Source organism: Melanaphis sacchari, unplaced genomic scaffold, assembly GCF_002803265.2.
Source record: "Melanaphis sacchari strain LSU unplaced genomic scaffold, SCAv2.0 Contig0_pilon_pilon, whole genome shotgun sequence".
Classification (NCBI taxonomy): domain Eukaryota; kingdom Metazoa; phylum Arthropoda; class Insecta; order Hemiptera; family Aphididae; genus Melanaphis; species Melanaphis sacchari.
Window position 1 is genome coordinate 25,190,396 of NW_020270366.1, and position 20,136 is coordinate 25,210,531.

Sequence of the window (20,136 nt, forward strand, 5' to 3'; positions counted from 1 at the left end):
TGGAATACCTATAAGTGCTTAATTTCGTGCGTAGTCACACTTCCTGAAATAAAAACATACTATTTAAAAAAACCAGGAAAAATAAAAAAAATTACGAGAAAACGGAATTAATTACATTACACCAATCAAGGACAAGATTATTATTATTTTTTTGTTATAATTAAAAATAATAATAACAATCGTAGTAGATATCTACTTCAAAAATACATGAATTATAAAAATATTTATATTAGGTTTTCATGTAGGTATAATGTAATTTTAAAGATACATTTTGATTTTTTTTGTGTTATTACGAGGGATTGAAATTCAAGACTTTTTGAAAAAATGTTGATATAACATATTGATAAAATTTTCTTTTTTTTAAAAAAAAGAAAAAACATTGAAAATGCAATACGATATTCATCAAAAGTTATTCTTACAATAATTAATTTAAAAATACCGTATTTTATTATTTATTAGACGTAATTCTTTTTAAAAAAATTCATCAAAATTACAGAAATTTGAAAACGACTTATATTTTGTTGTAGAAATGAATACAAAATGAATACCTTAAGTTAGAAAATTTAAAACAAAAATTCTTTCTTACAAATTATAAATTTTTCTTACAGAAAATAAAAAAATATCGATAATCATTTGCATATTTTTTTGTAGGCATTTGATGTTAACATTTTACGAAATTGTGTATTTCAAGAAAATCTAACGATTTTGAGTTATAAGTTATCAATGAGATATTATTATAATACCATCTGCAATATTTTTATATAAATATTAGCTTAATTTACTTATCTATTACTAATAGCAATATAAATAAATTATAATATATTCACTTATAGTAGGTGATACATCGTTACAAAGCTTAGAATAGTTTTTGATATGCAATGATCACTATTGGTTTCAAATTGAAAAATCGATTACAGTGATCTGCTCAATGTCGAAAAATACTCGAAATCTATGTTGTAATAAAATGGCTTCTTTGGTTGTTTTTAAATATAAATCAATAATATGATGTGAAATTCTTATTAGTTTCCTGTAGAATCTAACTAATAACTATATAACTAAAATAATTATATTTATAAGTTATCATTTATTTTTAACTATTGGAGATACCATAAATGTGATTTTTTTTAATACTGATCTCGCTTTTTTAGAGATCCTGCAATATGTAGGTAACTAATTATTTTATGAATGTTAAAAAATAAATTTACTATTAGCCGTTATTCATTTTAAAATTGAAGTAATATTTTATACATACTAAGTATTTAATAATAGTATTAAAAAAAAATAAATAATATTATTCCATTCAAAATAAGCTATATTATATAATGATATTCAAATTTAAAATTTTATAATTAAACAAATGCATGTACGAAAGCTTAAAAAATTGAAACTAAATAATAATATGTATTTAAATTACAACATTTCAATATAATTAGTCAATGATCGGGAAGAAAAATAGTTCTTTTTTGGCACATGACTATCAGTTTTGTTGAAAAATAATGTCAAATTTTAAAGACTTCTAAAAACTGGCATCGAAATATTTTTAGCCATTATTGTATTCAATGACAAATAGCTATGGTTAAGTTAAATTTGTAGTTTTTGTTTTAACGATCTGAAGTATGTTTATGATGATCCCAAATCTCAGTGATTCACTTGTGATCTTATATTTATAATTTTCAAAAAGAAATAACAATTATTAAAATTTAAAAATACTGTTTTACTCCTACCTATATAATAAATTTAACATCTACATTCTATACACAAATTTAAACGAATACATACATTTTCAAACACAATTGTACCATCAAAATCTTAATGATAAAAAGCATATTCAGGAATTGGATATAGACATTTTATGTTCAAATATATAATTAATTCATAACTTTTAAGTAAACATGCACATTTAGTACCTATCTGTACAATATCTGTTTCATTCAATATACTTTTATTTTTATCTGTTTATTTGATTATTCTCTCAAAAACATTAAGGTCGTTTTCCTATTTAAACGTAAATTTCAATAATTTAACAGATAACCTTTGAACTTATTTTCGATTATTTATCGAAATTAGATATAAAAAAAATACATTATAGTCATATATTAATATAAATACTGATAGTAAAAATTAATTGAAATAGCTGATATTCAACAAATTATGTAAAAATGTTTCAAAGGTGATAGTTTTCGTTTTATTCGTTCACGTAAATATTAAATTTAGTTAAAAACACGCCTTATGTGATATACGTGGTTATTTAGAGCTAAAAAGCGTTTAAATTTTAAATTATACATTATAATATGTGTTTTTTTATTTCTTCAAGTACCTTGTAACTTATATTTTATTTAAATCTTACTATGTATAGGTATAATAAAACTTGAACGAATGTAATATAACATATTAATAATAATTAATATGATTGCGTTAAATAAATTATAATAGTTATACGGATTACGTACAAATATGCATTACGCACCTGAATAGAATGTGCATAAGACAAATATGTTTTTAACTTAAATTATAGTATAATTAGTATGTATGTAAATGCTTGAACAAATAAATGAACTGTTATTTAAACAAAACGTAAATAAAAAAAAATATTTACTAATCGATGTCTTATTTTAGTCTAGAAGTAATCAATATTAAAAAATTAAAATATTGTTGTTTAGCGTACATTATAGTGTATTGAAAAGTATAATTATGTATATACTTATATGTTTTATTTTTATTCTAAAAACAATTACTTTGAAATTGTCTATTGACTATTTGTTATAAATTACTCATGTAGTCACTTCAATGTAAGTTAAATTCACTTTTCATCATTCCTCTTTTGCTACTAAGATCACTGTTAAATTAATTTCAAAAATATGTTATATTGTCATTATGACATTATTTTAAACCTAAATAAATATATCCATTGTAATATATTGTAGCTATGTACATAAAATAGGAATTTCATTGGGAAATGTTATTTCAATCGAAACTTTGCTATCATAATCGGTCTAGATTATAAAATAACAGTATCCAGTAAAGAATTAATGATTTTTTAATGTTTAAATTCTAGTAATTATTAAAAGTAATAAAGAATTCATTGAATAAATTTAGACATTAGACGTACGTGTGAACTAAGACAATACCTATTTCCTATAGCAAGACATGAGTAATGGTATTTACTTACGTAAAAATAGGTATATTATAATGCTATAATAGGTAATTGTTTATACTTATAATACAGTAAAGGACAATGTATTATAAATTAAAAAATATAAAATTAAATAATATAAAACAAAAAAATGTATAATGACCAATATAGATATTAATTTGAAAAAGTTTTAAATTTAATTTCTAGTTTTTTTTTTTTTATAGTTTTGTTTATTTTATAGCAATCTTAAAATAATATATAGCACTCACTTATAGAAATAGTGATAAATATTATAATGTCTACATCATTACTTTTGTTATCGGAAAAAATAATATTGGCGTTTCCTGAACAATTCGTGTTAGTTACTATAAGAGTATTCACATCTTTGTTTTTTTGGATATTGCAGTAATTTGTTTATTACGTGCATAATGTTATTTAATGTAATGGGAAAATTATAATTGTTTAAATGAAAATATTTAAAAACCATTGAATAAATTCCAATAATTCCATCATGACATATTATGGTATGCTTATTAATATAAATTAAATAATATTATAGTATAATTTCAGTTAATTGAAAAAAAAATTAAGTGCCTATTAACGATATAACGCTATTGATTCTTTAATTCATACCGTGTTATGGTATTTAAAAACTGAAGTACTATTAAACTATTTAGTACCTATTCACGTATAAAAGTTCTTTAATCATTAACTGCGCGTACAGGATTATAAATAAAATTAAGATCAATAATTTTAAAATTGGAAACATAATAACGTTTTTAATAATTAAAAAATCATTAAGTGCGCTTTATCATTAAATATGTTTTATTCTCAGAACATATTTTTAACTATTTAAAAACTATTCGTTCGAATATCGATTTAGATACATCAAAATTAAAAAAAATACAAAATAATTTGGTCCCTTAAGTATTCTTAAAAATTCAATTTGAATGCATATATAAAAATAAATGCGGTTAAATGCACTTGCAGCTGGATCACTTTATAGTCTACTCGTATTTATTAGTTTGGTATATTATATAGTATGATTTCAGCTAACTTATAATATTTCGAAAGTTATTGGTAAACGGTAACGTCGGTAACCTTAGGAATATTATTAAAATAAATTGTTAACGTTTACATTTTTTTTTATTGGTTATACATTAATAAATTATAAAATAATTATTATAGGAAGGTAACCAGATTTCGTTAACAACCATTACCCAACAGTGCATAATGTATTTATTAAAATTTTTCTAGGTTTATTGAGAATAACTTTATAATCTTAAATCTACCAAATAATGGTGTAGTATAAATAATAATAATTTTTATAATTTAATTCTAAGACTATGCTTTATCCTAATTTTATGACAACTATAAATGTCAACAAATCTGAATTCCATTTCACCAAGCTTTCATATTAGATGGCGTTCGTGATTTTATCTTAAGTGTATATACATATGTTTAAAAAATAGTTGTCTAATCAGTCGCTCTGTAATTTAATAGCTTTATTACCCCTTTTAATATATAAAAAAATCTTGTATAGTTTAATGTATTGGTATTAATATAATACAAGTAAATAACAGTTATGCATTAAATCAAAAATGAGAACATGTGTATATAAAGATTTTAATTAGCTTCCTACAACGGCGTCACGGGTTAATATTGAAATGTATCCATATTATTTTCATAGCGGTATTATTTATTTTATTTTTTCAAGTGAAAATATTTTTAGAAGTGTTAAAACTTTATTGGATTATCTATAAATGAATACAATTAATAAAACTTTTTTTATAATAACGTAAAACAATAATACTACCATTAAATTGTACGACCGGTTAATAAAAATATTATAATTCATTTTTTAATTTAAATCATTTATGTGCTTAAACTTTAAAATAAATGTATGCAAGTACTACATATAAGAGTACTGTAAGGTTAGGGATAGATTTATAGTAGATTTATAGTATCTAGATTATAGTAGGTAGTACTATAATCTAGAATAATTTTGGTATTGATAAATAAATATTATAATGTATTATTATATGATTTGCATATGCAAACACTATTTTTGAAAAAAATTATATAATTTAGTGAGTTACTTAAATTTTATTTATGCAAATGCAAGCATAAATAAATATTTAATAGTTATAAAAAAATCTTTCGTGACTGTTAAACTCATAATAATAACGCAATACTTATGATGACATTATATTTTTCAAACAGCATTTCGTTTGTATACCTACGAGTATACTCATCAATCGTGTTTATTGACTTTATTTTAGTTGGCCACGCGTATAAAAACCTTCTATACAAGTATGTACGAGCGTATTATATATTATATGTTCAATACATATATATTATTATGATCTAGTTATTTCGATTAGGTGTTCTTATTCTGAAAGTATCGTCTATCGCCAATGTGTCATTAATATAATCTATATATTTATATTTATAATAACATGTCGACATGTCGTACAATGGACGACACGTATATTATATACGTATAATATACACATATAAATATATACATATTATATATACATACACGCTTGCGTAACATAATACAGTTGTGTTCGTTGATGCGTCCGGTGCAGGTTTTGCAGGAAAATCTCCAAGTGAGTGATGTGTAATGTACTTCAATTTTTTTTTATAATTGGATTTCATTGTAAACTTACTTGTTGATTGAAATGGACTTTTTTCACCTAATGTCGTGGACAAAATACTGTATAATGACAGTGATTTGCTTAATATTATTAAACATTGTCAAGTGTATAATATATTATGCGTGATCGTTGTGATAACTCACCCCATCATATATTATAGTTTATAAATAAAGATATATATATAATTGTATAATAATTGCTGGTAGCTATATTTTTAGAAGAAAATCAGCTCTTCGTGGCGCGTCGAATCGTCTGTCAAACGAACACGTGCAGACCGTATGAGCGTGTATTTTTTTAACTTAATGCATTGAACCGTTGAACGAAGAAAAATGGCGTTTCGAAAAACGGATCTGTTGGTCGGATTCTTTGACATGGGGTTTTTTCGTGTGTGGCACGCACATGTCTAGCATTTATTTAAAAACACACCAGTCTTGAGCACGTATATTAATAAATTTGATATATTATGTATTATATTGTAGGAACAGTTTTTGTGTGATGGCGATATTATTATAGGACTCGTGTCACAGTTGCTATGTTTGCAGGGAGGTTTGCTGAATCGTAACTCAGCTTAATAACGTGGAATATTTTAAGTTGTACAAATCACTCTGTAAATTGCAACTATATTGTCGTGCCACATTATGTTTAAATATATGTATTCTTGTATTTATAAATACACATATTTTACATTCAACAGATAAATATCATCACTTCAGAAGTATGCGTTGAAATATTAATTATTATTATCAGACTATTAAACTATAACAATTATTTAAATTATTGATGTACACACATTCATAGTGAATGCATTTGTGTTAAAAATTCAACGACTTATGACGAATTATGATGATAGTGACTGAAATGGAATTAAGAATTCCGGATGTTGATACTTCACTTTGCATAATAACTAATAATATTTAATGAGTAATAACTAATAATAAACATTAAAAAAATATATATAAACTCCTTGTAATTAGTGTTGATAAATAATATATCATAAAAATGACAACAAAAATGTTATTTAAATTATCATTACGACTTTTAAACGAGTACTTGCCTGAGATTAAAATTAAATATATAGAATTGTTTAGCATGCAGAGAAGGTTAAAAAATTGCGATGTGAAATTTAAAGCATTTTTTTTTCATTACATGCATATTGCTATATTTAAAGTTGGACGCATTGTAAAAAACACTATTCAAAACTTATGGTGAAGTACAACGTTTAACATAGTACTATAGTAGCCAGTATAAGTATACCTATATAATTCATTGTCGGCTATTAACGCCAAAAAAAAAAAAAAATTGTTAGAACAAAAAATAATTTTACACATTAAATTCCATATTTAAATGCTTTTTGATGCTTTGAGAGATTTTGTTCTATAAACACTTAATTGTTTCAATGTATGTTATATGTTCGTATAACTAATAAATCATTTTATAGACATTTTTTAGATTCTGAGCGGAATGATTAATATATTGATTTTACAATGTATCTTATTTTATGAATGAGTACGCAATAAGTTGTCGATAAAATATCTCAATTTTCAACGTTGAGGGTAATTTTGCATCACGCTCGAATCTATAGTTAGTACTTTAGAAAGGTTCAAAAGTAAAATTTAAAGAATTTTTTAGGAAAAAACAAATAAATAAATTAGGGTAACAGGATTTTTTATGCTAAACCAATTTTGAATTATATTTATTTCTTTATTTTGTAATGATTCAAAAAAAAAAAAAAAATTAACCACAGGATATTAAAATTTTCATTAAATATTTATATCATCATTTTCTTTTTATATTTTGTGTAATTTTTAAAGCTATTTATATATAATTTTAATTATTTTTTTTAAAACTCGTTTTGAGCTCGTTTTATATAGGCATCATTAGGCATGCATTTTATATATTTTTAATTTTTTTAATTTTTTTTTTTGTATAAATAAATATTGATAAAACAATTATTTGTTGAGTCAGAATTCTTAAAAATTTAATATGAAATTCTCCACAAGTTGTTTTTATAAATGAAAAAAATATTAAAAATATATAGACATCATTTTTTTTGAAATGCATTTACTTTGAAATTTTGACAAAATTACTTATTTAAACGATAATTAATGGTGTTAATTATTTTATTATAATTTAGAAATATTATTCCTGAGAACTTAAATCTTTTACGTAAATTATATTATTATAAATCTAATAATATTACTGTTTTACGGTATTTACAGAAAGATAAAATTAAATTTTAATTTTTATACATTTTTATTATATGTATACCTAGTATGAAAGTATATATTATTATAATAATTAAATACTATATTATTTAAGAAAAAATTGTATTAACTTACTGTAATACTAATATTGTAAAACACATGGTTTTAATAACTATATATATAAAAAAAAAAAAAAAAATTATCATAAAATATAATTAGTGATATAGGCTGACAGACCGTTTCCGCTGAGAATTGTTTTTCGTATACAATAATATATTATTGAATTCAAATTTAACATACCCATAATAGTGACCAACTCTATATTTAATGTAGATCATAACAGTACCCATTTGCCTACCTTTTTAAAAGCGTATTCACAAGTATTTTTTGTGACTGAAGATGTCTAGTGATAATCCTGTTTTAGATTTAGACGTTTATTTTTAACATGTTCGGGGTAAAATCTTTTTGTGTTTCAGCTGTATGTTATTGTTTAGATTATTTTAAATAAAATAATTTGTTTAAGGATTTATCAAATGCATAAAAATCCTTTAGTTGGTCTATTATTCAAATAAAAATAAAAATTAATTACCTCAATTTTTGGAAGGGGGAAATAATTGTGTCTACAAATCTTTAGTAGAGATTACGAAGAAAAATGTCTCGATAAAATTATAAAAACTAATTGTCTTTTATTCAAATCTATTAAAGAGGATTAAGATTATACCTATATTGGATATACTTTTGTGTGTCAATTGAAATTGTATATACTTTTATTCTGCTATTAAGTCTCCAATTCTTTTTTCATTTGAAACTTTACTCTCTACTGATGTTAAATCTTCTTAACAAAGAGATTGTAAAACACATAGGTTAGTTTATATAAATACGTGTTAGTATCAAATATACTAGTGCTGTTTTTTTATTTTACGGTATCTACGTACGGTGTACCTAATTTGTACATAGGTAACTGTTTTTTATTTGCGTGCACATACAGAGTACGTACATAATTAAAATTTATATGATAGATTTTAATTTGATTTGCAATAATTACATTAAGCGGTGTATCTATACTGTTTTATTTGATGGTGTTTTATAATAACTTATCAAAAAAGTTACAACAATTTTTACTTATATGTACCTCTTGAAAATAAATGTTCAAAAATCCATTAAGTTAATTTTGTGTTATTAGTAATTAGTGTAAAAAAATTACATTTAAATTAGGATAATTACTGTCAAACATTATTTTTAATAAGTGATAATATACATATTATACAGTAATATAGTATAATATAGTAATATTATCATTAATATTTCAAATTTCAATACAAAAACTTATTATAATTTTAACTAGTGTTAATCTAATTACAACAAACTATGTGCAATATTAAAAAGTAAAATAAATATTTTAATTTAGAAATGATGCTCAGTTATTATTTTATTGAATAAAGAAAAAAATGTATGACAACAATATTTTTTTGTTGAAATTATCTATATAAAACAAACAAATGAAACTGGGTGTAGTATAAATATAATTGTAATCGTAAACTCTAATGACCAATAATAAATAATTAAATGATCTAATAATATAGAATTTCACTCACAATAACCAGTTTTTATGTTTGAATTATTAAATAGAGTGTGCGTAATACTTTTTAAAATATGTATTACATTTTAGTGTTTGAAAACCATCAAAAAACTCGATGACGATTGGGTCTTGGTTTAGATTATTGGAGGGGCTCGGTATGTATAATTAAAAATTGTTTTTCATTCAATTATTTTTCTTTTTTACGCATAAATTAATAATTTTGTTAAATTTGAATTTCAGATGCTCATAAAAGATATTTGAGCAATTACATTCATTTTTTTTTTTAATTTAAAAAACAACATCTTATGAACCTTATACTAAATCTTAAAATTCAAGGCGTGATTAAAAGTTTTATGATTTTTGAACTACAAAATGATTGTAAATTTTTACAATTTTGACAAATCTCATCAAAATTATATTTTTAAACGCTTAAAAATAAATATTGTGACAATGTATTTTTTTTTAAACTGATATTGTATAAACGTATGAAAAACGTTGTATTAAAATTTCAAGGCTTCCGACCAAGCGAATTTTTCATCAACATTTTAGAAAAAAAATTGGCAAGTTAGTACTGTTCTGCTGTATAGTATGTATCGAGTGGATCTGGTAATCTATATCACTATCAGTTAATTACATAATATATTTTTTGATATTTCTATTGAAGTAATTTATTTTATTATTATATCATGCTATTTAATTTTGAATCAATACCAACTTAATTGTAGATGATATATTAAAATTAATTTACATATTTTGAGAATACAATTATTAAAGTAATTTTTAATATACTTAAAAATGATAATAATCATGTTTTTAAATTAAAACTAAACTATTAATATATATACTTCATCATTTAATTAATATGTACTTCCGTCCAAATTTTAACTTCAAGTGACTATGAAAAACAATTATATTTTTATATTTTTTTGGATTTTTTAGTTTCAGTATTAGTATAGTTCTATTAATGAGGATTATTGTATTATATTTCAAATATAAGCTAAAAAAAATAAAAATAAAATGTTACTGATTTTTACTACAAAATACTTAGTTACACTTAGTTATACTTAGGCACTTTGTTGGTGAATTGATTGATGCGCTGTGCATAGGGTGATACTCATGATTATTTACTGATAAATATATCGATACGCCGTCATCGTTATCATAATAATATAATAATAAACAAAAATCAAAGCATCTCTAAATAATTTTATCATCATATTCGGATAGTAGATAGTTTATTTTACAGTTTATAATATTATAGTATTGTAATTTATAACTTATAACTTATAACGGTCGATCTGAAATTCCGAACGCGTTAATATACCACCTATAATCTATATTATTTATAATTTTCTAAAACACACACCGCAAACGATATCCTATGCATGCATTTTTTTAACACATTACCTCTACCTATAAAAGAATTGCATTTTTAATAATTATAATATTTGTATCTTCGGCGCATTTTAGTACGTGTTAAAAGTCGAAAAAAAAACACAAATCTCGTACCAAATAGGACGTCACGGTCATCGTTTGGCTTACGACAATTATTATTCAATGAGAACATCACGAAGACGTGTCGACATATATTTTAATATATATTTATATGCACATTATATTATGTATGTATATCTATGTATGATATATATACATGCGTATTAAGGTTAGATTTATAGACCAATTACGAAATTGAGAACCCTTTTTATATTATTGTGCCAACTATTCCGCATACTGTGTGCTCGCGCTCTATAATAGCGTATAAATAAAAATGCGCGTTAAGGAAGTCACTAACCTACGAGTACGTGTGCGTGGCTCAATGACGACTGTAATCACGTAGGTAAGTCGAGGAGAATATGTGTGTGACGCGGCCAACTACCAAGGCCGCCGGACCTAATGCGATACCGTTGCAGGTCGGGAGGACCGGTTTTATTTATTTTTTTTATTATTATTATATTTTTCCTCCCGACCAAATAATATGGTGTTTTTTTTTCTGTAGAGGGTGAATTACACTGCAATGCCCACACCGTGGTCTGCGGAGGAAATAGGACAAAAAAAAAAAAATTAAATAAATCTAAAAGAAATGTGTACACAGTATACACGAATTCGTTCACGGATAATTAATGGACTTTTTATGAGGCACGCGGTGCCTTGAAAAAAAACAAATTGTTCGTCTACATAATAGCACAAGGAATCGGTTTGGACGGTAGACCACGACAGACATCTGCAGACGCACGCGTTACCATACATCGTATATAATATGCGAGCAAAAGAAAAAAAAAGGAAGAAAAAAGATCCGAAATAACGCGCAGTATAACAATGCACATCGCATGTATATATATTAAATTATAAGATGAATAATATTATTATTTTACATATTATATTTGTCGGGCAAGCGCAGACAAGAATTGTTTTCCAATTATGGTCACTCATAATGATTGTATTATTTTGTTGTGAATTTATTATTTTTCGTTCATGTTTTTATATACTCACTTATATATAGAGTATATTAGGTTTGTATATTACATAGAATTAGAACGGTATGTGCGAAACGTCTGGTCGTTTCGGCACACTCGAGAAACCGTTTAGAATTGCACGCTGGTCTTATGGCCATAATAATATAATAATACTGCGTAGGTACGTCGTACGTGTGATAATTTTTTCCCACTTGAATCCCACCGAGTCATGTGCGCGAATATACTCAATTATCTAGGAATGTCGTATTTTGGCTCGATTCACGTGTGCCGAAATCGTATGTTTTGTGCTATCGTAATGGGCGTATTGGAAATACGATACAGGGGTTCTTTTTTGATTATAAGCAAGCGAAACGGAAAAGTTTTTTTCAACCAGACCCTGGTAATCGGGTTTATGGTTATACTCTAAAATATTTTAGCACAGACTATATACGGGTGAGTGTGTGTCTGTGGGGGGTCTCTTTTCGGCTTATGGCGTACAAAATATTATGATTTGATGTAGAGTTGCAGTGCGTTGTTAATAATAATGATATAATTATAAAGAATTTAGAAAATTTAATGAGCCTGTTGGCCATAAGTAGCTCGTGTAATCCACGTCTATTGCTGTTAATATTGTTTTTACTTATTTTTGGTTCAGATCGATTTTCATAAAAAAAAAAGTTGATAGTAGATCAAAAATAAAATTTTTAACCTTTATAGGTATAGATATATAAATATAAATGTGCACACTTATTCCTTCACATGTATATTACAGAAATTCAACCATTTTAATAACCCCCGCAATTGGGTTGGTTTGGTTCTACAGTAAAATAATTGAACAATATAAAATCAGCTGTCCGGCAACATTGTGTGTTGAAGAGCATAAATAGATGTTACTCACAAAACATTATAAGCTCGTATAACAACGATAATATCGTTATTATCACTTTTCAGGTGTAAAATCAATTTTAATTTCGAGAATAAAAATAAAAAGATTATAAAAACGTTGGTTAATAGATTAAAATTATTTTATCATCGTTATATAAGCATTAAACATTTAGACATTAAAGCGGATATAAGATAATAAAAACAAAAATGTTATTAATTAATACTTGAACATTATAATATATTATTTGTAGTTTGTACTGTACATTATACACATGCGAGGATATACGTTAAGATTTAAAAGTTATAAGTTATAAGTGCAGACCATTAGATGTTGGTGCAAGTGTTAAAGTATTATAGTATTAAATACTTAATATACTTAACTGATACTCGTCATAAAATATTAATATAGGATTGGAACACGTGGTAAATGGTTACATAAACGAAAAAATAAATAGTTATTAATTTATTAGAGTGAATGAACTTGAGGATAATATATATGATCATTGACTATTCTGTACACAAAGAAAACCAGAAAACACAAATTTATTTATTCATCGTAATCTAATATCTATATAATGTACATCTACTGTATTTATCAAGTTTTTCTTATAAAAATATAAACCTATGATATTTAAAGGTAAATAATTTTATTTAAAGCACTCTGCCTGCACTAATAGTAAATTAAACGTTTCGTATGTATTCTATACGTATATACTAAACAGGTATTCGCGTAATAAAGCAAGTGCATTATGATATGATAGAAACCAGAAAACAATATTATCTCACGAAAAAATTTAAAGATGTTTTTTCTTATTTTTTTTTTCTTAGTGAATAATTTACTTTAAGACTCAATAAACCAAAAAATGCATTTTTATTGTATCTTGATACATAGTTTGCAATATTCGCATGTATTATCTAATAAGTAATATATATTAGTTTTATCACTAGGTACACGTGTAATTTGAACACCGCGGCATTAGATAACTTAAAATCAAGAATGTTATAATATTATGGAAAGGTAAATTGAACAATATACACTTACCTATTGAAAAATTCGTGTAATTTAAAAACGTTTAATAAAAAAACTCGTACTCGCAATGCATAATATACTTAATGGCTAATAGATATATCGTTGACATTATATGTTTGATAATTATCTCTGACACTGTAAAATTTACACAGTGAAAACGAGTATAGAATATGTAACAGTAGAAAGGATTTGACAAAATACCAAAGTCCTAAGTTATGGGGCGAGAATGTGTATTATTCGAGAAAATAAGATTAACACTGGAGAAATATAGCGTAGACGTAGTACTATACTACTGTATATAGTATTATACCATAATAGGGATAAGTTTATACGCCTATATCTTTATATATATTATTAGTACTGGACTACTAGTGTTATAAAGAATGACGCTGATTCAAAAATTTAGAACAACAATAGAAATACGAGAATCATGATTTATTTTATAGATCGGATTTTTGATTATCACGTCCTATCAAGTTCACTTGGAAAAATATTATACGATCCGCACAACGACAATATTAATAGAAAACTCAATCCAAAATCCATCAATAACAATTTATTGATCGAAAAAATGTTATTAAACGTTACTCAAAAATTAGCCTATCATGTTTATCGCTAAAATTATTACGTTCCCTAAAATAAAAATATATTATCAAAGGGGAATTTTTCGTAATGTATAGTATATTTATGACCGGCTCACATCGATGTGATGTCAAATACAAGTAAGGTTTACCGCATATAATTATCTTGATTTTCTAATTTTAGACAAAAATTGAAGCATAGGTACTATTATTATTGTAGTATGTTAATGATTAAAATCAAATGTATGTTCAAAAAGCACAATGGTTGTTTATGAACAATAGCTGCTTTCGATTAAATTAAAGCAGCATTTTTCCAATACTCATAGAAATAACTAATTGACTTTTTCATAGATATATCTTGACTAGTGTATGTGACACCATTTCAAGAATTTGGTGTGTATAAAATAAATTAATGTTTTAAGTTTTGATATTGTTGTTACATTATGTAATGAATTAATTGAAAGTAATTATTAAACCTTCAGAAAATGAAGAAATATTTAAGTCATATTAGATATTAATATTTTTTTTTAATATTTATTGAGTTTGTAGGCTCATTAAACACAGATACGTACATAAGATAACTGAGTTAAATCAATATTTTTTTCTTAATCTAACTTTTTTTCGATCAATTAACGAATATATATACAACTGTCAAAATATATTTTTATGTACGTCTTATAATTATTATTTTTGAATAATATATACCATCAAGCAAGTTTTGAAGTTTCCTTTTATACTAGTATCATTGCCCACTGTTTCATTGTTAAATTAATTTAAAGTTACTATAATAATTAATAATATTTAATCATTATTTTTGGAATTTTGATTTTTAGATGCAAACTATTTTATACCACAACTCCAGTGGCCGTGATGCGTTCACCGGTAAATTGAAACAAAAAGAAGTACATCGAGCCATAACTCTCCATCCAGTCAAGCAGCATAGTCACATGTATAGGATACACAACTACATGAAGGTATCGTGGAACGTCACAATTCTTAATTTAGTAATTTATTACTGTGTCAATTACTGATTTCTTTCGCGACCTTTTTTCACATTGCTGTAGGGTCTTGAGTTGCAAGAAATACATCAGAAGAAGATCTTGTTGTACCGGGACGTACGCTCTATGATGAATCAGCTGAATAGTACTCACCCGCAATCGTCTAAAGAGTTCCGGCTAACCGGCGATACAAAACAACTGTTCTCATCCCGGCCGGGAAGTCCGAATTACTTAGGCGACCCGGACCTGTTGGGTAACTAAATAATATTACATTATATTTTTATCGCAGTTTAGCTTGTATGTATATTATGCAAAAACTGTATCGTCTATGTTTTATAATAATATTATATGGGTGTGTAGGACTTCCACCGGGTCTGAACAAGTATAGACCGCGCAAGGTGGCGGACGTCATCAAGTGGGACTTTATATCAAAAGCATGGTTCTCGGATACAGATGCAAATCCCAGACGTCGGATCGACTCGTACACGAAAGAAGGCCTCGATGACGTCGTCCGGGAGGTATAGCTAAAAAAATATTAAGTATATATACTTACAATAAAATGACTAATTAATATTAATTATTATTTTAAAAACTGTACATGGTTTTAATTAATATCAGAGGTGATCATCTTTAATAGAATTACGATCGACTTCTGAGTTTCTATAGATTGATACGATCGCATTCAACCGATTTACTTGAGAACAAAAAAAAAAAAAAAATGTCTTTGATGTGCATTATGTATGTTATAATATGTATGCCTGTTAAATTTATTTTATAAATAACGCTTTACTTTACAATTTCATGGTTAAATATTTTAATACATTTATTTTGTAAATAGAATAGAAGTTAATATGAGTTAACAGGTTGAAGTCAATCGGATTACGTACAATCTACATATAGTCACTTATTATCTAATAGGTATTTTCAAAAATAATTAGTCAAAATCTAATAAATAGATTATCAGACAAATTGAACATTTTTTTCAGGTTATCTCTGTAGTTTATACTTTTTTTTTCATCATAAAACATCATTTATTTTGTAACTTAAAGAATTATTTTAAATAAGATAAAGATGTGACTACTGTCTATAATATATACATAATACAATATACATGTATATCTTATTTTGTAGGTTATGGATCTAATAAATAAATTTTCCAAGCAACGTGGTCGGGTAATTGATTTTAAAGAAATATTTTACGGTTACCAGAGAGTGAACCCATTATACGGCGTCGACTACATGTTGGATATGTTGCTGATGTACAAGAAATACCGGGGAAAGAAGATGACCGTTCCTGTGCGGCGACACGCATACCTCCAGCAGCAATTTACTGGTAAGAAAGATAATATAAAGTATCTAATGCAACTAAGCCTGTTGGTCGTGTTTTTCGAAAGAGAAAATCGAATTTAATTTATTTTTCATTTGTTACCATCGTACATGTATTTTATGAATAATTATATCATCGTTCGAGATTACAATAATAAACACGTGATGTAATACAGTATATATAATGTCAGATGGTAAAGACATTTATTGACGTTGCTCATGATTTGTCTAGGAATACAGAATAAAATCTTGTTATATCATAATAATCTGATAATTACGTTTAAAGTTCAAAAGTTGAATGAAATAAATTTTTAATCTTAAATTAATATCACACCGATAAGCTTTATTTTTAATTATTTACAAAACAATATAATATAGACATTTTGATAAAACGAAAAACTTCATGTTCTTAGAACATTAATTAAATAACAAAATATGTTGCTTAGAATAAATCTATTTTATGTTTCACCAACCTTCAAATTTAATTATAAAAAATAAATAACTTTAAGAGTTTAGACACTTATAATATGTACCTATATTTATAAAAGAATTTCAGCTAATATTTGTTATCTCACTCAGACCCATGCGTAACATAGATAAAAGGTATTTACGTATAATCGTTTTTGTGGTATTTTAGTAAACTTTGAATAAAATCACTTTTTTAAAAAAATATAGAAGATAATATTTTTGAGGGTTGTCATATCGATTTTATATTTTGTTATTATTTGGCTTTATATTTAAATTTAAAAATAAAAACTAATTTTTAGTTAATTTAAATTTATATTAAATTGTTTTTAGACAATATATTTTAAACAAATCAATATGTCATGTCTTAAAAATATAAATCTTTGTAATTTTTGTGATAAATGATTTTACTCTGATATAACATAAAAATATAATAAAAATGATTTTGTGTTAATGCATTATGTGCATAGGCCAGAGAAAGAATACAAACAGTGCATTAATATCATCTTAAACTAGGCATGCCCAACCTTCAGCTTGCGGCATAGTTAGTAAACAAACCTATAAAAATAGTAGTTTTAAGTAGTAGATATCATAATATTTTTTTATGAATAACATTTTTTACGAGTAGTTATAAGTAATTAATTGCCAAAAAATGATTTATGAATTATAAAAATAATAATAAATGTATTATAGCATATTCATAAACCAAAAGCTTGTGTAGGATGTACATGTACGTTAAACAGTGAAAATTTTAGGAAAATACATGTACTCATTAGAAATAACATAGTTTACAAAATAGTGGTATGTGTGTGTAAAAAAAGTATTATAACTTTTGCGGGAATGTAATATAATGTGAAAACATAGATGTAATAATACAAAGTTCAAATATTAATAAAATAAAATAATTCGATAGTGGAACAAAATCTAAGATAATACAATTTATATGCTTCGTACTATATTGCGACCTGCAATATATTTATAAACTTTTGATAATATCGCTTATTGTAAAATATATGAATACATCTACTTAATATAGATAGGATGGTCGTGTGATCATTCTTGCAAAAAAGTAGATATAACTAAAATCTCTACAGTTCAACAATCTACTAAATGTCTAAATTTTACATATTATATTGTTATTTATGAATTTGATCGGATTCAATGTATATAACTAAATGTATAGGTACTATTCAGAAGTATAAACAAAAAACCTAACTTAACCTATAATAGAGATTTTAATCAAAATGAATAAGTACAAAAATTCTAGAAGTATTACACTGTCCAAGTATATATTTAAGCCCCCGAAAATATTTAAAAATTTTGTTTAGTTGTTCACGTTGTCATTAATGTGGAACGAATTTACATATTTTATTTCTATTTATAAGGTGTTAAAAGTAATATACTTATACGATTTGGTCATTACAGGTTTCGAAGTGCGAGAAGTGTTGGACGGTTTGGAAGTGAATCCAAAAATGCAGCAGCAGGACGCCGAAGTGTACGAAAATGACGACGATGACGCGGCGGGGAGTCCGTCCAGGGACATCGCGGACAACGGTATGGTCCGGGTGGTGGAAGGGCCGCCAGCCAAGCGTCGGCCCGACAGCCAAGCTAAGACGGTTCACTTCGTGCTTCCGTTGTTCAACCGGCTGGCCACTTTCGCCCGGTTCTTGGACAACTACGAGTCGGTGTGCCTGGCCAATGACGAGCGCGTTACGCTGACGGTGGTGCCCTACGGACGGGCCACTGCAGACGGGGCGGCCGCCGCGGTGGCCCAACTCGCGGCCCGCTACCCAAACGCCCGACTCACCGTGCTGCCGGACGCCGGCGGCCCGTTCGCTCGGGCGGCGGCGCTGCAGGCGGGTGCCGTCCACGCGGCCGGCCCGCCGCCGGACGACCTACTGTTCTTCGTCGACGTGGACATGCTGTGGACGGCCGCGACGGTGGACCGCGTCCGGTTGAACACGGTCCGCGGCCGCACCGTGTACTTCCCGATCGTGTACAGCGAATACGACCCCGTAGTGGTGTACGGCCGGGCGGCCGGGTCCCCGAACCACTTCCTGGTCAACCAGGACACCGGATATTGGCGGCAGTACGGGTTCGGTATCGTCAGCGCGTACGCCACCGACCTGGCGGCCGCCGGCGGGCTGGACACGTCCATCCAGGGCTGGGGCAACGAGGACGTGGACCTGTACGAGAAGTTCGTGCGGTCGCAAACCGCGACGGCGGTGTCCGTGTTTCGCGCCGCCGACCCGGACCTGGTGCACGTTTACCATCCGGTGGAGTGCGACGCCGGGCTGCCGGAACCCAAGGCCCGGATGTGCGCCAACACCAGGTTCGAAACGTACGGTAACGTGGACCAGTTCGCCAACATCATCTACAGGAACCGGGACGTGGTGTACGAGTTCGCGGCTCGCCGACTGCGGAACGAGTCGGCCTCGGCGACGCGGCCGTCGCTTCCGCTGCCCGTGTCCGTGTCGGCGTCTCGACCGCGCGTTTAATGATTTAAAAAATATATATTATGACATAATCATACTCAGCACATTATTGTTTGTCATGTTTATCGCAAACGAACAAGAACGTCAATTATTCGTGTCGTGATCTCAAGTCGATCGAGAAAATCGTGTCTCTCTATATGCCTCTCTCTCTCTATATAAAAATATATTTATACAATATTATAATTAATGTAATGTTTAAGACATATCGTGATATTATTATACCAGCTGTAAAATATTGTAGGTATTTGTAATAGTTATTACGACTGATAAATGTTTATCATAGCAATTAAGGAAATAATATAATAATTTAAATACAGGTTTTGG

The 20,136-nt window shown here is 27.2% G+C and overlaps 1 protein-coding gene across 1 annotated transcript in view; it reads left to right on the plus strand.

Annotated features, from left to right (window-relative positions):
* The window catches only part of LOC112595416 (chondroitin sulfate synthase 1-like), a gene marked incomplete in the record, with an annotated part of 25,604 nt that extends 5,586 nt beyond the window's left edge, over nt 1-20,018 (plus strand). The window contains 5 exon segments of the mRNA XM_025340660.1: nt 15,362-15,502; nt 15,593-15,779; nt 15,887-16,044; nt 16,658-16,859; nt 18,743-20,018. Of these exon segments, the coding sequence (XP_025196445.1) occupies nt 15,362-15,502; nt 15,593-15,779; nt 15,887-16,044; nt 16,658-16,859; nt 18,743-19,815 (1,761 nt within the window).
* Nucleotides 20,019-20,136: the final 118 nt, after the last annotated feature.